Raw genomic sequence first — 21,948 nt, 5'->3', positions numbered from 1 at the left:
CAGCGAGAAGCCCCTCCCCCTCCCCCTCCTCCTCCTCCAATAGGAACAGGCGGCGGCGGCGGCGGCAACGACCGAGTCCAAACAGGAAGTGAACATCAGAGGTGTCGCCATGGAGACCCCCCCTCCAACCCCCCCGTGTCGCTAGGAGACCGTTCTCAAGTCTGATTGTGGACCAACCGATAAAGTGCTTTCAGAAACAAACTCCTCCTCCTTTCTCCTCCTCTTCCTCTTCCTCTTCCTCCTTCTCTTCCTCTTCCTCCTCCTCCTCTTCCTCCTCCTTCTCCTCTTCCTCCACCTCCTCTTCCTCCTCCTTACTCCTTCTCCTCCTCCTCCTCTGTATCAGTTCATCTTCATCAGTTCATCAGGGAGAAGTCACATGTGGGAAAGAAATGAGAGGAAGATAAAAAAGGGTCTGTTCAGGCACGAGCAGAGGGTTCTTCCTCCTCTTCCTCCTCTCCTCCTCCTCCTCCTCCTCCTCCTCCTCCTCTACTTCTTGAAGGGCGTCAGTCTGCCGATGTTGTGCCAGAAGGTGGAGGCTTTCCGTTTGGGCTCGGCCAGCATGAAGACCTGCTGCTGGGGCAGCGCCGTGGGCAACGACGGGTGTTTCTGTCTCAGCAGGAAGTCGTAGTACGGCCGCGTCACCGCTGTAATCAGATTACATCATCCATCAGATCAAATTACTATCAGACTGTCGGGTGCAGGTGTGAGCACGCTGCAGCATATATGTCTTATTTCTTGTCAAAATGTCTCATTTCTAGTCAAAACTAATCTCTTTCCATATAAAGTAAGACTCAACACCTAAAAATGAACTTGTTTTTAGATCATTTTCACTTGTTTCAAACAAATTTTCACTTGAAATAAGTAGAAAAATCTGCCAGTGAAAGCAGGTTTTTTGTGTTTGTAATAAGAAAGAAAAACTTGCTCCACTATCAGATTTTTCTGGTCATAGGTGGTGAGTCTTATTTTAAGTGGAAAGAGTTTAGTTTTGACTAGAAATAAGACAAATATTCTTGGTGAGATGTAGAGTTTTTGCAGTGTAGTTGTTACCTTTAGGTTTCCCAGCTGGATGACTCTTGCAGGCGTTCACCATGGCCTGTTTCTTCTGCACCTCGGTCAGAGAGAAGCCTGCGCACACACACACACACACACACACACACACACACACACACACACACACAGAGTTTAGAGTTAAAAAAAAGTTATTTATAGCTGTCCAAGAGTGTGTGTTTGTACTTACTTTTAAATTGTTTTAAGTTATTGCACATTTTTATATTCTCATCTAATCTATTCCACATTTTTACACCACAAAAAGAGATAAAACATGTAGCTGCAGGTGTGACAGCAGCCACTAGGGGGCGGTGTATCTGCTGCTGTGTTGTGGGCGGAGCCTCAGCCTCACCTGTGTCCCTGTCGTGCTGCACCTGCCTCCTCTCGTCGGCGAAGGCCCTCAGCCAGCGCTGCTTCTGCTCCGGCTTCTTGGCGCAGAGCAGGTGCAGCTGGTCTCCGGCCGGCGAGCTCAGCTTCAGCTTCACGCCGTTCTTCACGCTCAGGTTGAAGTCCTTCTCCTTCCCATCCTCCACGTCCACCACCTCCATCTGGTCCATGTCCACACGCCCTTTATAGTACAGCATGTCCCTCCTCAGCAGGTCCTGCAGGACACGGAGACTCTGTTACTGGAACTGGAACTATCCCTTTAAAGTCCCAGTGTGTAACTTATTTGGCTTTTTATTATCAAAAACCAAATATGTCTTTCATAAATACGTATTTCACTGAAGTGGAATCACAGCCGTGACACCAGTGTTGTTTTCGTTAACGATGACGATGACGAAATATTTTCGTTGACGCCCCTTTTTTTCATGACGATAACGAGACGGTGACGAGACGAACATGGCTCTCTGATGACGAAAACATGACGAGACGTGTGTGAGTTTTCGTTGACGAGACGAGAACGGACGTAAATGTTAGTGGTCGGGCTGCGATCGCCTCTACATTCCATATTATGGATTGTCATTACTAGCTGCACACGATTTAGCAACGGCTCCGTCAACAACAGAACAACGCTGCTGAGACGAGCCGCGGTGCGCCGCCGCCCGGTGCTTCTGATCAGAGCGGCAGAGAGCAGCAGGCAGTGATCCGCTGCTCTGGTGACCTCGGTCAGTGCGGTGCAGGCGCTCCGCGGCGCTGACGGGTGGTCAGACGTTCAAATGCATGACATTTCTGCTTATTGTGCGTGTAATCTGTCCATTAAAATCAACAAGTGTCTGCAACACTGCTGCATCCTTGTGTGGTCACGTCCACCACCTGGCATGCAGCGCACATTCTGCTCAACACACCTGCCGTCACTCCATCAGAAAAAAAACTGAATGCACTACTGTTACCACTTTATCTGTGTGTAGGCTAATGGATAATCCTTAGACCATAAAGTATTTGGCATTGGGTGGAAACATTATGTGTAAAACCATTCCGTTATTGAATTAATTTGTTGAAAGACTTTTTTTTTTTTTTTTACTGAAACTGACTAAAACTTGACGAAAACCTTGTTGAGTTTTCGTCGACTAAAACTAGACTAAAACTATCACATATAGGAATGACTAAAATTGACTAAAACTAATAAGTATTTTCGTCAAAAAGACTAAGACTAAATCTAAAATGCCTGCCAAAAACAACACTGCGTGACACACCGAACCGAGGCGGCCATGTTGCATCGCCATTGTTTACGTTGCGTGGCAGCGTGACCGTAGGTAACCACAGGAGCTGTCCATAGATATACTATATACTGACTAGATGCTGCTTCTGCTTCTCAGCGTACGTCAACACGGCGGCCATCTTGGTGAGGGGTTTCTGACCATAGACATATAAACGTCTGACCAGCAGTCAGACCAGTCAGACCCTGGAGAACACATTTCAGTGTATTTATGCTGTGGGTGTCTGAGTATGGAAGTGTATGTTTAATACATAAAAAAGGGTTAGGTTGTTGTATCATAAATATCTGTCTGACATTTATAATAAACCAAACATCTTGAAAATGGGTTGAATATCCGGTGAGTTGTGGTGATGTTAATGGTAGATAGACCTCTAATGCAGGAAGTAGACACGGCTTCCCCCTGACCAAGATGGCCGCCGTGTTGACGTATTCCACTCAATAGAGCTGCCTGGGAACCAGCATCTAGTCAGTATAGATATCTATGGGAGCTGTCGGCTCAGCCTGTTAAAACTGTCACCACTGTGTAGTGTGAGGAAGAACGGAGGCACTGGTGTTGCATTCAGGTGCAGTCAGGCAGACGGCCGTCGGCAAACCAACCGGATGTCATTTTACTAAAACAATACCACATCACCATGACAACATGTTGTCAGGCCACTTGTTTATCCTGTTACATGCAGCGTCTGTTGTCTGTCTGACGTCTGCCCCATTTCACCTGAATGCAACATCAAGAATACGTTCAGATATGCAACCGCACCGCTAGATGGGGGGAATTCCTACGTACTATACCTTTAATGTTAATGTTTGTTTCTCTTGCTGAAGCTGTTTCCAGCCTGTGCAGTGGTAACTGACCTTCTTGCAGTAAACCATCTGGTGGTCGAACAGGAAGAACATCCTCTGCTGACTCTTGGCCTGAGGCTGAGACAGTTTGGTCAACTCTCCGGAGAAGATGAGCTCCGAGCTCCTGCTGAGCACGTCCTCGCCCTGCACACACACACACACACACACACACACACACACACACACACACACACACACACACACACACACACACACACACACACACTGTGTTACTGAGCGTCTCTCCCTCTGACAGCAGAGATCCAACATGGCCGCCTCCCGTCCTCACCTCCCAGTCCTCGATGGAGCTCTGCCATTGGGCGATCTTGTCGATGTTCTCGAGGCGTCGCTTCCTCTCGTTGATGAGCCGCGCCACGTTCTTCATGGCGTTCAGCGCCGCCTCCACGTCTGTGTAGTCTCTGCAGGACGGACACGTTCATCAGCCAATCAGAGGAGCAGACACCAAGCTGCATGGACTCAGGTTCACACTGCAAAAACTCTACATCTTTCCAAGAATCAGCCGGTGCATATTCTCATTTGTCCAGGTCATAGTATCTCGACGAAAGCAACTGGACTTAGTTATTTGTCTAGAAGACGTTTCACCTTCATCCAAGAGGCTTCATCAGTTCATGTAGCATCTGACCAGGCTGGGACTAGTCAGATGCTACATGAACATTAATTCTTTCCAAGAATATTTGTCTTATTTCTTGTCAAAATGTCTAATTTCTAGTCAAAACTAATCTCTTTCCACTTAAAATAAGACTCTTCACCTAAAAATGAACTTGTTTTTAGATCATTTTCACTTGTTTCAAACTAATTTTCACTTGAAATAAGTAGAAAAATCTACCAGTGAAAGCAAGTTTTTTCTGCTTGTAATAAGGAAGAAAAACTTGCCCCACTGTCAGATTTTTCTATTTATTTCAAGTAAAAAAAATGCTTGAAAGAAGTAAAAAGTGTCTAAAAACAAACTACTTTTTATGTGATTTTACGTACAATGAGATTTGTTTTGACTAGAAATAACACAAATATTCTTGGTGAGATGTTGAGTTTTTGCAGTGCATGAAACTCTGCACCGTGTTTGAACCAGAGGAGCCATTGAGACTCAGTCTGGGACCGTGGACCTTGGTCCTGGTCCTGGTCCGAGGCGACTCACCGGTGCTGGGGGTTGGTGTACTTGAGCAGCTCGGCCAGCTGCAGCGGGTACTTGCAGATCTTCTGGACGGGCGTGAGCAGGAATCCGTCCAGAGAGATGTCGATCATCTTCTGCAGCAGCCGACACGCCTCGAAGAAGAAGACGTACTTGTTGACCTTCATCAGTCTGGACAGCTGCAGGCAGGCGTTGGGGTGGTTGTTGCAGTACTCCGAGTAGATCTGGAAGTCCGTTTGCTGCCGGGACACAGAGGACACAGAGGGAGGGGGGGTTAGAGCTCAGGTCTGAGTCAGACTACTTTTCATAAAGGGACATTTCACCCTCTCCGCACACCAGTCCGTTTTCAGAAAGGTTTTCGTTTACACTGACCCGTGTATTTATGCCGTCAAGAGCAAACCTGTAGGTGGCAGTGTAGCGAGAAGCTCAAGCCCACGTTAGCCAATCAGAACCCCGCACATGAACCCGCATAGCAACCTGATAGCAACAGCAACAACAACAACGTCATTTGCCCTCCTTGCGTGTAAAGTTTTAATATTTTTTCATGTGAGAAAGTAACTGTTTAGATCCCAAATATACAGCCAGTTTATCCAAACGACGGCTGTGTAGAAGTTTGCTCCGATGTTTTTCAGAGAAGTGAAGCTCTGCAGCGACCGGGACATCACAGAGACAGCAGCTGGTCTGCAGAGCTGCTCGGCCGGCCAACCTCCGTCCTCATCCCGGGGGAGAAAACCATCGCTAATTAACTTACCCACAGGTTTTTAGAGGTTTACCACCGGCTGGTTAAAGTATTTCTAGGAGATAAATGTTGGTCTCATTGATGAAATCTAACAATTGTGGCAGTAACATTAGTTTGTTTGAATGAAAAGTGAAGCTTCATGCAGCCTCGGGGCTCTGTACAGAAATCACCCCATTTAACGTTACATCAATAAATAAATGTTTTACAATGAACACATCAGTCTGCATTAAATTTTATCATTATTATTATTTGTTTATTTTATTTATTTATGTAATATGGTTACGGTTAGACTCGGTCTGACGTCGGCTACCCAAATCTCCGTTTTTCTCTGTTTACATGCAAATGTGCAAACGGAGTTTTCCAAAATCTCCACTCTGGCCAGAGTTTTTAAAAAGCATCGTTTTCAGGGGCGATTTCTCCGTTTGCGTCTAAACGGAGGGTGAAAACGATGGTTAATGTCTCAGTTTTTTTTAAATAAGCGGGTACGTATAAACGGGGCCTCAGTCTATCAGGAACAGCTGCTGCTCTACAGCTGAGCTCAGTGACTCACGTGCTCCAGGAAGCAGCAGCCGATCTCGCTCAGGTGCGGCTGCTCCTTGTTGAACTTCTTCTCCAGACCCTTCAGGAACTTCCTCTGGAATCGGTAGATGTCCTCGATGTTCCCGAAGATGGTGCGGAGCTGCTCCTCCGTGAACATGTCCGTCCTCTTACGGCACTGTTTGATGTAGCCCTAAAGGGGGCGGAGTCAGAAAGGAGGCGGAGTCAGAACAGAGATTTCATCAAGCTAACAGTGAGTTCACACCAGGAAAGTCTGATAGTTAACTTGCTTTGGTGCCAACCAAATTTTCTTTTTTACTCGGTGCAGTTCGTATTCACATTGCTTTCTAAAACATTTTTATAAGCAGACCAACTTTGTACACAAAAGCACGTGTTTCCCAAAGTCGCTCAGTCATTGGATAAAAAATATTGGCTGGATTTTGCATAAAAAGTAACAATGGAGATTCATGCATGAGTTTCTGGCTGCTCTTTTAATTTGGTATTTCCAGTTTACGTCACTTGTTCGACCTCCTGATTGAACATGGTCAAGGACAAAGACTCTTATACTTTAAAAAGGAAAAGAACTTTAGCATCTCGCACTTTGACGTAAATCTGGCAAAGTTTTTTTACTCTGAGTCGACACTGTGTCGGAGTCCTCTTAAAACCTTCACACTAGACTTCACAGTAGACTAATGCATCTTTGTGCCTCCTCTCCAGCATATAAATGTTTTTGAGTGATGACTTCTGCATTTTCAGACAACAACTGAAGCCTGTTGAATCCAAAAGAGGCGCTTGGATGTTGCATTTTTGTTTGGAAAAGGTTTGGATTGGATTCACACCACAAACGAATCGTACCAGGGTTCGTTTCAGACTCTGGACCAAACCAGTGAAGCCAGAACAAAGTCTGTTTCTAGTGAACTAAACAAACCTGGTGTGAATCTAATTCCAGATTCTGTGGATCTCTTCCCTTCCTCCATCCTTCCTTCTTTCCTTCCTTCCTTCCTTCCTTCCTTCCTTCCTTCCTTCCTTCCTTCCTTCCTTCCTTCCTTTTTGACCCAATTAACCCAATCTATTCCCTCCTTCCATCTATCTTTCCTTCCTTTTCCCTGTCCTTCTTTCCTCCCATCTTTTCCTTCCTTCCTTCCCTTCGTCCTTACTTCTTCCTTCCTTTTTGGCCCAATTGATCCAAACTGTTCCCTCCCTCCTTCTATCTTTCTTTCGTTTTTCCCTTCCTTCCTTCTCTCCCTTCGTGTGATGATGTTCCTAATGATCTTTCAGAGGGGGGGGGGGTGTGTGTCATGTGCCCTGACCTCACAGATGTCCTTCAGGTGTTTGATGTAGTCTCTCTCTGTGCTCATGATCTCGTTGATGACGTTGGTCCTCATCTGCTCCTTGCAGGGCAGACCGGGTCCCAGTCCGAGTCCCAGTCCGGCCTGGTCGACCTCGCCGGCCGCCGCCTCCTCCCGCCCCGACAGGAACTCCTCCATCGGCTCGTCCTGGTTCACACGCAGCTGAGGACCAGAGGGGGGGGGGGGGGTGAGTCATCCACCACATGACAGGAAGTGGAGCCAATCACATCTAATCAATCGATGCACTGCAAAAACTCAAACATCTTACCAAGAATATTTGTCTTATTTCTAGTCAAAATGTCATTTCTAGTCAAAACAAATCTCATTCTACCTAAAATAAGACTCATCACATTAAAAAGCAGCTAATCTCAATTAGTTTTGACTAGAAATGAGACATTTTGACAAGAAATAAGACAAATATTCTTGGACAGATGTAGAGTTTTTGTGGTGCTAGCTGGTCTCACCCGTACGAAGCTGGCGGGGAACCAGCCCTCGCTGTCCATGATGCGCCCCCACCACCACTCCTTGTTGGTGGCGTCCACTACCTCGATGACATCACCGGCCTTGAAGCCCAGCTCCTGGTCGTCCATGGTGACGTGGTCCCACAGCGCCTCGGCGAACACCACGCTGCCATCGCTGATGAGCTGCACAGGACGACACGAGGTTCAGATGTCCCGACCGCAGCGAACGCACCGCCACTCACACACACAGCCAAGGTCAAAGGTCAAAGGTCAAAGGCTGTGACATCACTGAGGATGAACTCTCTCACACACACAAATCTGTTTGATTCACCTCCTGCACTGCAAAAACTCAACATCTTTACAAGAATATTTGTCTCATTTCTAGTCAAAACTAATCTCTTTCCACATAAAATAAGACTCATCACCTAAAAATGAACTTGTTTTTAGATCATTTTCACTTGTTTCAAACTAATTTTCACTTGAAATTAGTAGAAAAATCTGCCAGTGAAAGTAAGTTTTTTGCGCTTGTAATAATAAAGAAAAACTTGCTCCACTATCAGATTTTTCTACTTATTTCAAGTGAAAATCTGCTTGAAAGAAGTAAAAAGTGTCTAAAAACAAGCTGCTTTTTAATGTGATGAGTCTTATTTTAAGTAGAATGAGATTTGTTTTGACTAGAAATAAGACAAATATTCTTGGTGAGATTTAGAGTTTTTACAGTGTGATCACGATCCCACCTCCCTCTCAGCTCCACTCGTCCTCATGACGACGAGGGAAGCAGACGATGAGGCTGTTGCTAGGCAACACGCCCACATCACCTTCTCTCCTCGTCCTCTCTGCTGAACGCTGGTCACACACACACACACACACACACACACACACACACACACACACACACACACACACACACACACACACACACACACACACACACACACACACACCTGGTGATGTTTAGTCTTTATGTAAAGCACACTGAGTTGCCTTGGTATGAATGTGTTATATAAATAAAGATGTCTTGCCTAATGTTTAACATTTACACTCATGATGAGTAAAGACGAGGACGGACATGCAGCGTCCTCATCGTCCTCATCTTCCTCTTCGTCCTCGTGTCTCTGTTTGTTTACGTGGTGCGTTCAGGTGACACTGGGAAAAAGCTGTTATATGTGATAACATGAGGGACAGTTTGAGACGTGTCACTACAGTTTCCTACAGTCACAGAGGGACTCGAACGTCTCACCACGTTGTTTCAGTTTCTTTAATTAAAATTTTTCTTTTAAAGGGACAACGAGGAGTTTCTATTCGGTTATAAAAAAGTCTCACGTTAATGTGGATGAATCTCCGCTACTCACACTTGTTAATGGCTCCATTTTCGCTAAATATATCGATCTGTCTCTATCGTTATTTTGTTATTATTAGTGGTGGCGGAAATGCTGGTCGAGCCGACCAGCGTTTCCTTCATGGCGAGTTATGAGAATAACGCCGCAGAATCGCCGTTTATGGTCGGAACTACGATGGTATGTGAACCTCTTTGAACCTCTGACTTTAATTTTTGATGAATGAAAACATGAGTCCGTCTTGCGCCGGGTCAAAGAAATGTACGGTGCGCGCGGAGGCTCATAAATGTAGTGTGAAAACGCTTCGCTTTTCCAAAACTCCTCGTTGTCCCTTTAACGTTTTTTATTCTCATCCAGTCGTGTTTTAGATTCTGTATGTTTAGATTTTAATTCTATTTCCACTCGTATCAATAAACTTATTTAGATTAATCTGATCTGATTTGATCAGCTGTAGCTGTAGAGAGTTACATCATCTTAAAGGTTCATTACACTCTGTTATAGTAGTTGATATCACACACACACACACACACAAAGACACATGACGTCTGACCTGATGTGTGTGATGTGCATCATCATCATCATCATCATCATCATCATCATCACATACAAACATGAGGATACGAGTTTAGTTTATAACACTGGTGAAAAACCCACAGCAGAATTTCTATAATCAAAATCTGTGATGAATATTTTTATATAAAATAAAATGTTTTGGACCATTTGTGTTAATTTCATGTGTTTGATATACGTTTATTAAAGCAACATACATTTAAATGGTTAATATGTATATAAGTTGGTGTCATTAATGTTAAAGACTCAGACCTGAACATGAACAGACAGATGTGCACATGTGTCGATGACATCATCAATAATATATTCATGCATTAATTAACATACAGATCAATGAGCTGGACACAGATCAATGCATTGATAATTAAACAATCAATAAAGATCTAAAATACTGTGAATGGTTTTAATATGAAAACAGTCTGAAGGGTCACGTGACCGATGGGAGCCAATGAGCCGAGAGGACGTAACACACACACACACACACATACACATACACACACACACACACAGAGCACGGCCCAATAAGCCAACTACTGTTAGTGTAGCTTCTGTCTAGTTACATTAGTTACAGTTATTCTTTGTAATTGGTCACATTGTTGCTGCAGTTTACTTAAAAACAAAAAAACAACACAAAGAACAGATGACATCGTCTATTGGTTTATTCTGACATTCAGTTTGTCACTCAGCTGTTTCAGTGTAAATCAACTTTGAGCTGAATCTGGTTCAATAAAAACCATCAATGAGTAAAAACACGTCAGTCTGGGAGGATGAGTTGTAACGACAGATTAGAAGAATGAAATAAGTTTGTAGTGTGTAAATGATCAATATCAGTATAGACCGAATCTCCTTGTTGTTTACATTCTACTTCTGGTAGAAAACCAGCTGTAATGTAAATGAGAACAGTAGTAGAACGAGAGTTTAGCTATATCTCATATTTTTCACGCCCTATCACCGTTTAGACAAATCTGAAATGATTGAAGAAACATTACTATTTCTGTGTGTGTTTTGTGTTGCTATGTGTTGTATTTATTCAGTTTGGGGGAATCACAGTGTCTAGAAAGCATCAGTGGCTCAGCTGACAGGGACAGCTAACGGTAGCTAAGCTAACGGTAGCTAAGCTAACGACCATAGCTAAGCTAACAGCAGTAGCTAAGCTAACGGCGGTAGCTAAGCTAACAGCAGGACGTCAGCTGTTAAAACCCTCCCGTTGTGGGACACGACATGAAACTACTCCAGTTAGCTCAGTCATGTTGGAACTCAGATATCCGCTGGAGAAAATATTTTTTCATGGAGCGTTTATTGAGTCACTGAGTTATTAAAGTTAAACAGGTAGCTAACCGTTAGCCCGGCTAATCTATGATAACCGTGACTAATTACAAAAATGTGCACACAGAAATAGTAATGTTTGTCCAATCATTGGTTTTATAAACTTTACAAACATCAGATTAGTCTAAACGGTGATATAGTAACATGAAAAATGAGATAAATATAGAGAAACTCTCATCCGAACTGTTCTCATGCTGGTTTTCTACCAGGAAGTAGTTGTAAACAACAAGGAGATTCATTCTACTATCACCAACAGACCAAAGTGTCTTATGGAGGTTATCTGATGTTATTTATGGCTCTTCAACAAGTAGAAACGTCCCATTTCCCCATTAGACAATGTTTTTAACATCGTGCAGCTGAAACCAGTGGAAAGTTTAGTGGTGGTGATGTGTAGTCGTCCGTTAAAGCCTAACGTTAGCTTGTTACTTCTGGACGTCGCATTAAGCTTCAGATACGGTAGAAAAGGAGTTCATATGTGGAGATTATCTCACTGAACTAAACTCTGAAGGATCAGAAACCTGTAGTAGTACTACTAGTATTAGTAGAAACTGGTGTTTTAGTCACAGAGCTGATTCTCTGACTTCATCCAGAACACAATGCAGAAACCACATTCACTTTGTGAAGCTCTAACGTTTAAACTGAAGCTGCGTTTCAAACTGGTCATGTGACTGGACTCAGCAGCCAATCACAGCCACTCAGGAAACGTGTTGTGTTGAAGCTGTTGTGTGATGATGAGTTCACAGTTTCATTCATGATGTCATCGTAATGCAGATGTTACAGCTGAAGAAACATGTGGATATTATCATACACTGCAAAAACTCAAAATCTTTCCAAGAATATTTGTCTCATTTCTAGTCAAAACTAAACTCTTTCCGTCTGGTTTAAAGATGTGCAGTCTGTGGCTCTAAGTTATGCAATAACCTCTTACAGATACATGCTTAGAAATTCCTATGAATTTATCATAGAACAACACAAACATGGAAACACTCATCAACTCCAAGTCTCTAGTTTTCTCACTAGGCACTTTTTTTCCAGTAAATAAATCCTTAGTGAGGCCTGAAAACAGCAAACAAACAGAGCTCTGGTAGCGGATGTGATAGATCATTTCCCAGGACATTTAACTTGTTTTTTTCTCATTTTCCATGTGTTTTCCATAACTGGAAAATTGGTCAACCATTTTCCAAGTGGGAACCCTGATTCTTGGTAAGATATTTGAGTTTTTGCAGTGTAGAGATGTTATTATTACAGGATTATTATGATGATGATGGTCTATTGAGGCCCCAGAATAAAGCTTTGCTTAGGGCCGGCCCTGCACACACACACACACACACATACAGAGATGTCAAGGATGAAAGTGACACAGTTGTACACACACTATCACAGACACACACACACACACCTGGCCCCTCCTCCTCCTCCTCCTCCTTGTACCTGTGATCTGCTGCTGCCATGTTGGACTCCCATCCACCTTCCTCCTCCTCCTCTTCCTTTTGTCCTGTTCTCAGCTGCTCAGCCTCGTACAAGCATCCGTGTGTCTTTGTGTGTTTGTGTCTGTATCTTTGTATCTCTGTCTCTGTGTGTCTGTGTCTTTGTGAGTCTTTGTATCTCTGTCTCTCTGTCTCTTTGTGTCTCTGTGTGTGTGTGTCTACTGGAAGGCGAGCAGGAACATGAGCACCACGTTGATGACGATGAGCAGCATCATGATGATGAAGACGACCACCTTCTGTGTGTCGGGGGGCATGTTGCAGCGCAGCACGGTGTTGACCAGGCCGACCCTCTGCTGCTGCTGCTGCTGCTGGCGGCTGCTCCACCGGCCCCCCCCCGAGCCCCCCGACCCCCCCGAGCCCCCCACCGCCCCCCCGGGCCATCAGCAGCAGCCCCCGGGCCTCGTCTTCCTCCTCCCCCTCCTCCTCCTCCTCACCTCCGCCCCTCCCCCGCTGCCGCCGCTCCCTCAGCGCCGAGCCGCCGCCGCACCACACCGCTTCTCCTCCTCCTCCTCCTCCTCCCCCCCGCCTCCCTCTCCTCCCCCCTCCTCCTCCTCCTCCTCCTCCGTCAGCAGCGTCCCTCTGCTCCTCCTCCTCCCTCTCCTCCTTTACCGCCGCTCCTCTCCTCTGTTCTCGGCCGCTCGCTGCCGCCGCCGCCGCTGCTTCTCCTGCCACGGTGCCGTCGCCGGCCGCCGGCGGCGTCAGGGGGGGCCGGAGAGTCAGCGTGAAGAAGTGCAGCTCCTCCTCCTCCTCTCCTCCTCTGCTCCTTCTCTCCTTCTGAAAACAGCTGCTCCTCCTCTCCTCCTTGGCTCCTTTTCCCCTCCTTGTTTCTCTTCTCTCTGTCGGTCAGGACGTCAGGATGAACGACGCTGCATCTCTACTCCTCCTCCTCCTCCTCTTCTCCTCTTCTCCTCCTCCTCTTCTCCTCTTCTCCTTCTCTTCTCCTCCTCCTCTTCTCCTTCTGTAAACAGCTGCTCCTCCTCCTCCTCCTCTCCTCCTCCTCCTCCTCGGCTCCTTTCTCCTCGCTCCTTTTCCCCTCCCTGTTTCTCTTCTCTGTCGGTCAGGACGTCAGGATGAACGACGCTGCATCTCTCCTCTTCATCGTCATCTCTCCTCCTCCTCCTCCTCCTCCTCCTCTTCTCTTCCTCTTCTCCTCTTCTCCTTCTGTAAACAGCTGCTCCTCCTCCTCTCCTCCTCCTCCTCCTCCTCGTGGCTCAGTAAAGATGGAGCTGATGGTGTCGAGCCTGAAGCTGCGCTGCCTCCATCACCATCACCCACTTCTCTTTTTTTTTTCTCTCCTCCTTCCCTTCCCTTCCTCTCCTTCCTCTCTCTCCGTGGCCCCTCCCCCTCACTCACACGGCAGCCAATCAGGGCCGGGGATGTGTCAGCGTATCCTGGATACCGGAGTAGCTGAGGCAGCGCCATAGCAACCAACCTCTGGGAGGGGGGAGGAGAGGGAGGAGAGGGAGCGGTACGATGGAGAGGCCATGCAGAATAATGGATGGATCTCTAGGGAAACTGTGTGTGTGTGTGTGTGTGTGTGTGTGTGTGTGTGTGTGTGTGTGTGTGTGTGTGTGTGTGTGTATCTGTGTGTGTGCTGCAGTCACATACGTTCATTCTTCAACTCACTGATTTGATTCTAAATCAAATGAATGAATTAGTTACTAGAATTAGTTATATTATAAAATGATGTAATGATCTGATTATTTTAATGTTTCAAGTTCAAGTTCACGTTATTTGTCACATATAATTATAGTATTTATATAGTAAATACAGTGAAATTCTTACTTTACCTTCTGGTCATTTGCATAGATTAAATAAAGATACAAGAATATAAAAAGAAAAATATTTTAAAACAATAGAAGAGGTGGTAGTAGGTTTCAAAATATAATACAAACCTCATCACCAAAAAGAAGAATGAAGAATGTGACGGTGCATTTCTGTATATATATGATTATTAAAATCAAATGTGTTTTAATGTGTGTTAATGTTGTGTGTTGAGTTGTGTTATTGTTGTTTCTCTGCTCTTCTTCATTGATTAGTGATCAGTAAGGTGTTGTGTTGTGTTTGTGTAGCTGTGTGTTGTTCCAGTCTGAGTCACACGGAGGCAGCAGAGAGTCGACTCCTCTCTCTCTCACACACACACACACACACACACACACACACACACACACACACACACACACACACACACACACACACACACACACACACACACACACACACACACACACACACACACACACACACACACTGTTGCCTGGATATATCTGCTCTGATTGGCTGTCAATCTCCACTATCGACCAATCAGAGGGCGCTGAGGGTGAGGGGGGCGGAGCCAACACAGACTGAAGCTCAGTGACAGGTTATTACCTGTTTTAATATAACTGTCTGAGCCCCGAGTCGTGTCTGACAGGCTGCACACACACACACACACACACACACACACACACACACACACACTCTCCCCTCCACTGAGCTGGTGCATCAGCACCATCCACAGCAGGTTTCCATGACAACCAAATAATGCAGCAGCCTCAGAGCTTGTTTTCACCAGAAGGTAGAGAGACATTTTCCTCTGCTGCGTCACACACACACACACACACACACACACACCAGACACACACGCACACACGCACACACACACACACACACACACACACACACACACACACACAGAGAGACACACACACACACAAACAAACACGCACACACGCACACACACACACACACACACACACACACACACACACACACACACACACACACACACACACACACACACACACACACACACACACAGAGAGACACACACACACACAGGTTTACACAGGTTTACACAGTCTCTCCCTCTTTGTTTACATTAGAGTTATGAAACATCAGAAATATCAAAAATATGAGCTGAGCTTCTGGTTGTTAAGGTTACATGTTACAGGAAACATGGTTACTACGGTGACAAACATTATGATGATGTCACAGTGAAGTTTGAAGTTTGACACTTTAACTTTGAGTTTAACCAAAGATGGTTTAGGAGACCAGACCGTGACTCCGCCCCCTTTAGGAGACCAACAGACTGTGACTCCGCCCCCTTTAGGAGACCAACACCGTGACTCCGCCCCCTTTAGGAGACCAGCGGACCGTGACTCCGCCCCCTTTAGGAGACAATGAGACCGTGACTCCGCCCCCTTTAGGAGACCAGCAGACCGTGACTCCGCCCCCTTTAGGAGACCAGCAGACCGTGACTCCGCCCCCTTTAGGAGACAATGAGACCGTGACTCCGCCTCCTTTAGGAGACCAGCAGACCGTGACTCCGCCCCCTTTAGGAGACCAGCGGACCGTGACTCCGCCCCCTTTAGGAGACCAACAGACCGTGACTCCGCCCCCTTTAGGAGACCAACAGACTGTGACTCCGCCCCCTTTAGGAGACCAACAGACCGTGACTCCGCCCCCTTTAGGAGACAATGAGACCGTGACTCCGCCTCCTTTAGGAGACCAGCAGACCGTGACTCCGCCCCCTTTAGGAGACCAGCGGACCGTGACTCCGCCCCCTTTAGGAGACCAGCGGACCGTGACTCCGCCCCCTTTAGGAGACAATGAGACCGTGACTCCGCCTCCTTTAGGAGACAATGAGACCGTGACTCCGCCTCCTTTAGGAGACCAACAGACCGTGACTCCGCCCCCTTTAGGAGACAATGAGACCGTGACTCCGCCTCCTTTAGGAGACCAGCAGACCGTGACTCCGCCCCCTTTAGGAGACCAGCAGACCGTGACTCCGCCTCCTTTAGGAGACCAGCAGACCGTGACTCCGCCCCCTTTAGGAGACCAACAGACCGTGACTCCGCCTCCTTTAGGAGACCAGCAGACCGTGACTCCGCCTCCTTTAGGAGACCAACAGACCGTGACTCCGCTCCCTTTAGGAGACCAGACCGTGACTCCGCCCCCTTTAGGAGACCAACACCGTGACTCCGCCTCCTTTAGGAGACCAACAGACCGTGACTCCGCTCCCTTTAGGAGACTAACAGACCGTGACTCCGCTCCCTTTAGGAGACCAGACCGTGACTCCGCCCCCTTTAGGAGACCAGCAGCAGACCGTGACTCCGCCCCCTTTAGGAGACCAGACCGTGACTCCGCCCCCTTTAGGAGACCAGCAGACCGTGACTCCGCCCCCTTTAGGAGACCAGACCGTGACTCCGCCCCCTTTAGGAGACCAGCAGACCGTGACTCCGCCCCCTTTAGGAGACCAGACAATGACTCCGCCCCCTTTAGGAGACCAGCAGCAGCAGGTCTTGAGTCTTTTGACTCCAATGGGAGAAGTGGACATGACCTCAGATTGTGGTCGATTCTTTAGCTGAAGTAAATATTGGACTCATTTTATCACAACACACATCTCTACTGAACATTTAGACATGAAAACAACACACTCTTCAGATCTGACACGAATCTCTACAAAGGCCCACAAATATTTATGCTCTCATGGGTAAATACAGTATAAACATCTAACTTTCCTTTACAACTTAAATAAATCCACACACACATTCACAACAGGAGGTGGAGGGACGGTGACCACGCCCACTTTAGGAGACAGGAAGTGGAGCTGTAACGTTTCATATCATTGGAGCAACTTGTAGTGAGACATCTTGTTAGAATATAGAGGATCTTTGGTAAAACTGTCATAATTAGTTTGTGATGTCACAGTGATCTTGACCTTTGACCTTCGACCATGAAATTCTCCACCTACCTCGTTGATGGCGAGCTGCTCCCCCCCTCCTCCCCCCGGGTGACCGAAGCGGTGACCGGAGCCACGGAAGTCCTCGTAGAGCAGATCCTCCTCGCTGCCGAGCTCGTCTCCAAACCCCGCCTTCTCTGAGGCGCCGTCAGGAATCACTACCGCTGTGAGGGGGGGGGGCAGAGGTTAATATTACACACACACACACAATCAGCTGTAAACCAACTGCATCCTGATCCAGTGGTCTCCAACTTTTCTTGAAATTTGACCACTTTTTCTAGGAATTCTGAAAAACGTTTTGGGAGAAATTTGACCACAGTTTTTTTTAATGGAAGTTTTTTACCACTTTTTTTTTCTTTTTTACTTTATTTATTTATATATTTATTTTGGAAATGTTTAGAAAACCAACTTTTTCTAGAATTTTTGAAAAAGTAGAAATGTTTACGTAAATGTTTCTGGAGAAATTGTACCAGTTTTGTTACCAGAAATTCTCTACAATATTTCCACAAATTCACGCCATTGGCCCTAATATGAACGTATATTGACTAAAAAAGTGACGTTTTCAGTCTCGGAACAAATGTTTGTGTATTTCTGGTGTTTGTCCAGTGGGTCCGAGGTCTCATTTGTGTCAGTTTAGGTCCTTGATGTAAAACAGTTTGAGAACCACCGTCCTAATCAATAGATTGATCAGATCGGTGATTGGCAGCTGCAGCTGTAGGAACAAAGACCATGAACTCAGCAGGAAAGTGTGTCAGTGCTGTTACTATGGCGACGGAGCAGCTGAGCTCTGCCCGTGGCTGTGTGTTACCGTGTCAACAACACACCACACAGTGACATCATCTGACACGGACAAGTTCATGACCGAGACTGAAGCTGAACATCTGGACGCAGCTGTTCAGGCAGGAATCAATAACCAATAATCAACCAATCAAGGATGAACTCTGAGCAACAGAGTGATGTCATACCACGGCTTCATACATGAACATACATGATGATCATTTCATGTCTTCAGCTCAGGTGTAACCATGACGACCGTCTCCGAGCAGGAGGAGTTAACACAGAAACCTGGTAACCATGGCGATCCATCAGCTGCCTCCGTCAGCTGTTTGTGACCTGTGACATCAACATGGCCGCTCCCTCCCTCCCTCGCTGGCTCAGCTCTTCAATAAACTTTATTATTTTCTTCTTATTAATAAACTTTATTGTTCCGTCGACATCAGACAGGAGTAAAAATAACTCAGCTGTGAAGTGACGGAGCGTTTGTTCCTTTTACCTGCAGCGCCGCCGCCGCTAAAAATACACACACACCTGATCACAGGCGCCGACAGCTGTCGCCACGGAGGATGTTGTCTCCACGGCGACAAATCACCGTGGAGACAGAAGACAGAGAGAGATGGACACACACACACACACACACACACACACACACACACACACACACACACACACACACACACACACACCGGTGACGAGACAGAGATGCACTTAAAGGAAGAAGCAGCCTGAGGGGAAACGTCACGTAACAGCGGTGAAGTGACCGGGGTCGACCTCGGGGGGGGGCAGCACTGCATGACCTCACAGAGTGGGAGGGGCTGTCGGCCATCGTTAAAGAGGAACTCTGTAGGATTTCCACCTTAACTCTGCTCCATTTAGATCTAGATAGATAAGAAGGAGACCACTTTCACAAATGTTTCTTAAAAGCATCTCTACATGTACGACAGCCGTTCTTTTCTTTTCCTGAGTTAAAATATTCTTGCTGTGTTGTTTAGGAATAAATATCAACATGTTTTATTTGCATTATTATTATTATTATTCAAGGTCTGAAAAGACTTTGAGTAAGACGATATTTTTGTTGTTTAGACTAGTTTAGTCATTAGCCAATAAAAGCTCTAAATGACAATATTTTTTTTTTCAATTTTGGGAGAAATGTTGTCGGTAGTTGATAGAATAAAACAAAAAATTTGAATTTTACTCAAACACATACCTATAAATAGTAAAACCAGAGAAACTGATCATTTTGGGAGTGGTCTCTTAATTTTTTCCAGAGCTGTATATAAAGATTTTTATATACATATTATGGAAATATCCCTTTCTGAAGGCTCTTGGCCCCAGACTTGTCTTTAAGCACCTGGGAACTATTTTAATCTGTGGAAAAGGGACAGAACATCAGCTCCATGTGTCCCTTGTCTCTAGTTCTGGTTAAACCAATGCCTAGTAACTAGTTCCAGGGAGAATGGAACGTCTCTTGGCTGAAAACCAACCTGGTAAGATCAGAGTCTTTTTTCTAGAAACTTTTTAACTCTGTTTTTCTAGAATCTTTTTTTTTTTTTTGGGGGGGGGGGGGGGGGGGCGGGGGGGGATTTTGACCACATTTTCCTAGACATGTTTACTGTAAATGTTTTTGGAAGAATTGTACCACTTTTTTTCTAGACATTTCTCTACAATATTTCCAAAAATGCAATATCCTAATTTGAATATAGATCAACTAAAAAAGTAGCTAACATTCTTCAGTCTCAGAACAAATATATTTAAGTATTTCTGGTGTTTGCTTTAAAATGTTGTCCAATGAGGGTCCATGGTCTAATTTGTCAATTTAGCATCAGGGTTAAACCAGGTTCACATCTTCACTGAGAGAAGAGAGAAACTAAACTCTGTTGTTTACTGTTTACTGCAGCGCCGGTCAGACAGAGTGTGTGTGTGTGTGTGTGTGTGTGTGTGTGTGTGTGTGTGTGTGTGTGTGTGTGTGTGTGTGTGTGTGTGTGTGTGTGTGTGTGTGTGTGTGTGTGTTTGAGTTGTGACTGAGACACTGATGAGATCACACAACAGAGCAGTGATGTGAATGGGCTTTGTGTGTGTTTTTTTTGTGTGTATATGGGACCGCAGGAAACTGCAGCTGAGGCAGCGTGTGTGTGTGTGTGTGTGTGTGTGTGTGTGTGTGTGTGTGTGTGTGTGTGTCTGCATCATGTGTGTGTGTGTGTGTGTGTAAGTGAGTTTGGACTGTAGCATTTAATCATCCTGAGCCTCTGGATGTGGGTTAGAGCCACATTAGTGGATCAGATTTGTCTGCATAGAGAACATTCAATACTCACTGGCCCGAGTGTGTGTGTGTGTGTGTGTGTGTGTGTGTGTGTGTGTGTGTGTGTGTGTGTGTGTGTGTGTGTGTGTGTGTGTGTGTGTGTGTGCCGAGGAATTCAAGCGTAATGGTTCCATTTTCATTAGATGTGTGTGTCTGTGTGTGTCTGTGTGTGTGGTGCACCGTGGCACGTGTCGACCAGCAGCAACGTGAGTGGGCAGCCTCACACACACACACACACACACACACACACACACACACACTCACACACACACACACACACACACACACACACACACACACACACACACACACACACACACACACACACACACACAGACACACACAGCCTCAGAGAACAGTGGATGGTTAGATAACAGGGGGGGGGGTCTGTACCTCAGAGGAAGAGCCTGGAAACATCCCATAACTCCTGAGCACAAACAACCACCATTAACCAACTGTGTGTGTGTGTGTGTGTGTGTGTGTGTGTGTGTGTGTGTGTGTGTGTGTGTGTGTGTGTGTGTGTGTGTGTGTGTGTGTGTGTGTATTAAAACACATCTCCGTGAACACAGAGTAGTTTATTTACTCTGTCCCAGATAAACCGGCCTCCTGCCCCAAATACTGAGGCTCTGGCTGACTCTTCATCCTCTTCATCCTCTTCATCCTCATCATCATCATCATCCTCATCCTCATCCTCATCCTCATCATCCTCATCATCATCATCACCATCATCATCCTCATCCTCGTCCCTAACCCTGCAGCTTCAGGGTATAAATAATAAACTATTACAATCTGTATGTGTGAATCAGTTAAAGCTCCATAGCTATAAAGGTGACTGTGTTGTATGACATCATCACGCCCTTGAACTTTGACCTAAAAACTCATCATTTCCTCCTTTAAAGGGATACAACAATATTCGTTTTTTCGTGTCTTGCCTCACTCCCGAGTCCATGACCAGCAGATAGACACCATCCTTTCCACTGTGCGTGCAGTAACAAGGGAGATAGAGCCGTATCGCCTGTAATTAGCTTAGCTCAAACACTGGAAGTGTATGGGTAGTGTTAGCCTGCCTCCACCTAAAGTCACTAATTAGCTTAGCTCAAACACTGGAAGTGTATAGGTAGTGTTAGCCTGCCTCCACCTAAAGTCGCTAATTAGCTTAGCTCAAACACTGGAAGTGTATAGGTAGTGTTAGCCTGCCTCCACCTAAAGTCTCTAATTAGCTTAGCTCAAACACTGGAAGTGTATGGGTAGTGTTAGCCTGCCTCCACCTAAAGTCTCTAATTAGCTTAGCTCAAACACTGGAAGTGTATGGGTAGTGTTAGCCTGCCTCCACCTAAAGTCGCTAATTAGCTTAGCTCAAACACTGGAAGTGTATGGGTAGTGTTAGCCTGCCTCCACCTAAAGTCGCTAATTAGCTTAGCTCAAACACTGGAAGTGTATGGGTAGTGTTAGCCTGCTTCCTACCTAAAGTCGCTAATTAGCTTAGCTCAAACACTGGAAGTGTATGGGTAGTGTTAGCCTGCCTCCACCTAAAGTCGCTAATTAGCTTAGCTCAAACACTGGAAGTGTATGGGTAGTGTTAGCCTGCCTCCACCTAAAGTCGCTAATTAGCTTAGCTCAAACACTGGAAGTGTATGGGTAGTGTTAGCCTGCCT

The 21,948-nt window shown here is 45.8% G+C and overlaps 1 protein-coding gene across 2 annotated transcripts in view; it reads right to left on the bottom strand.

The window, feature by feature from the left end:
* Positions 1-293: 293 nt before the first annotated feature.
* arhgef4 (Rho guanine nucleotide exchange factor (GEF) 4) overlaps positions 294-21,948 on the bottom strand; it is a gene marked incomplete at its 5' end in the record, with an annotated part of 37,119 nt that continues 15,464 nt past the window's right edge. For both annotated transcript variants that reach the window (XM_083995842.1, XM_083995841.1), the window contains 10 exons: positions 294-644; positions 1,048-1,125; positions 1,400-1,649; positions 3,554-3,685; positions 3,831-3,960; positions 4,695-4,927; positions 5,978-6,157; positions 7,275-7,475; positions 7,778-7,957; positions 17,230-17,381. In XM_083995842.1, coding sequence (XP_083851968.1) covers positions 487-644; positions 1,048-1,125; positions 1,400-1,649; positions 3,554-3,685; positions 3,831-3,960; positions 4,695-4,927; positions 5,978-6,157; positions 7,275-7,475; positions 7,778-7,903 — 1,488 coding nt within the window. In that variant the 3' untranslated portion in view covers positions 294-486. The remainder of the gene's footprint in view (positions 645-1,047; positions 1,126-1,399; positions 1,650-3,553; positions 3,686-3,830; positions 3,961-4,694; positions 4,928-5,977; positions 6,158-7,274; positions 7,476-7,777; positions 7,958-17,229; positions 17,382-21,948) is intronic.

The sequence above is a fragment of the Trachurus trachurus genome (genome assembly GCF_905171665.1).
Source record: "Trachurus trachurus genome assembly, chromosome: 20".
NCBI lineage: Eukaryota > Metazoa > Chordata > Actinopteri > Carangiformes > Carangidae > Trachurus > Trachurus trachurus.
This window is presented reverse-complemented; position numbering and strand designations above follow the sequence as displayed.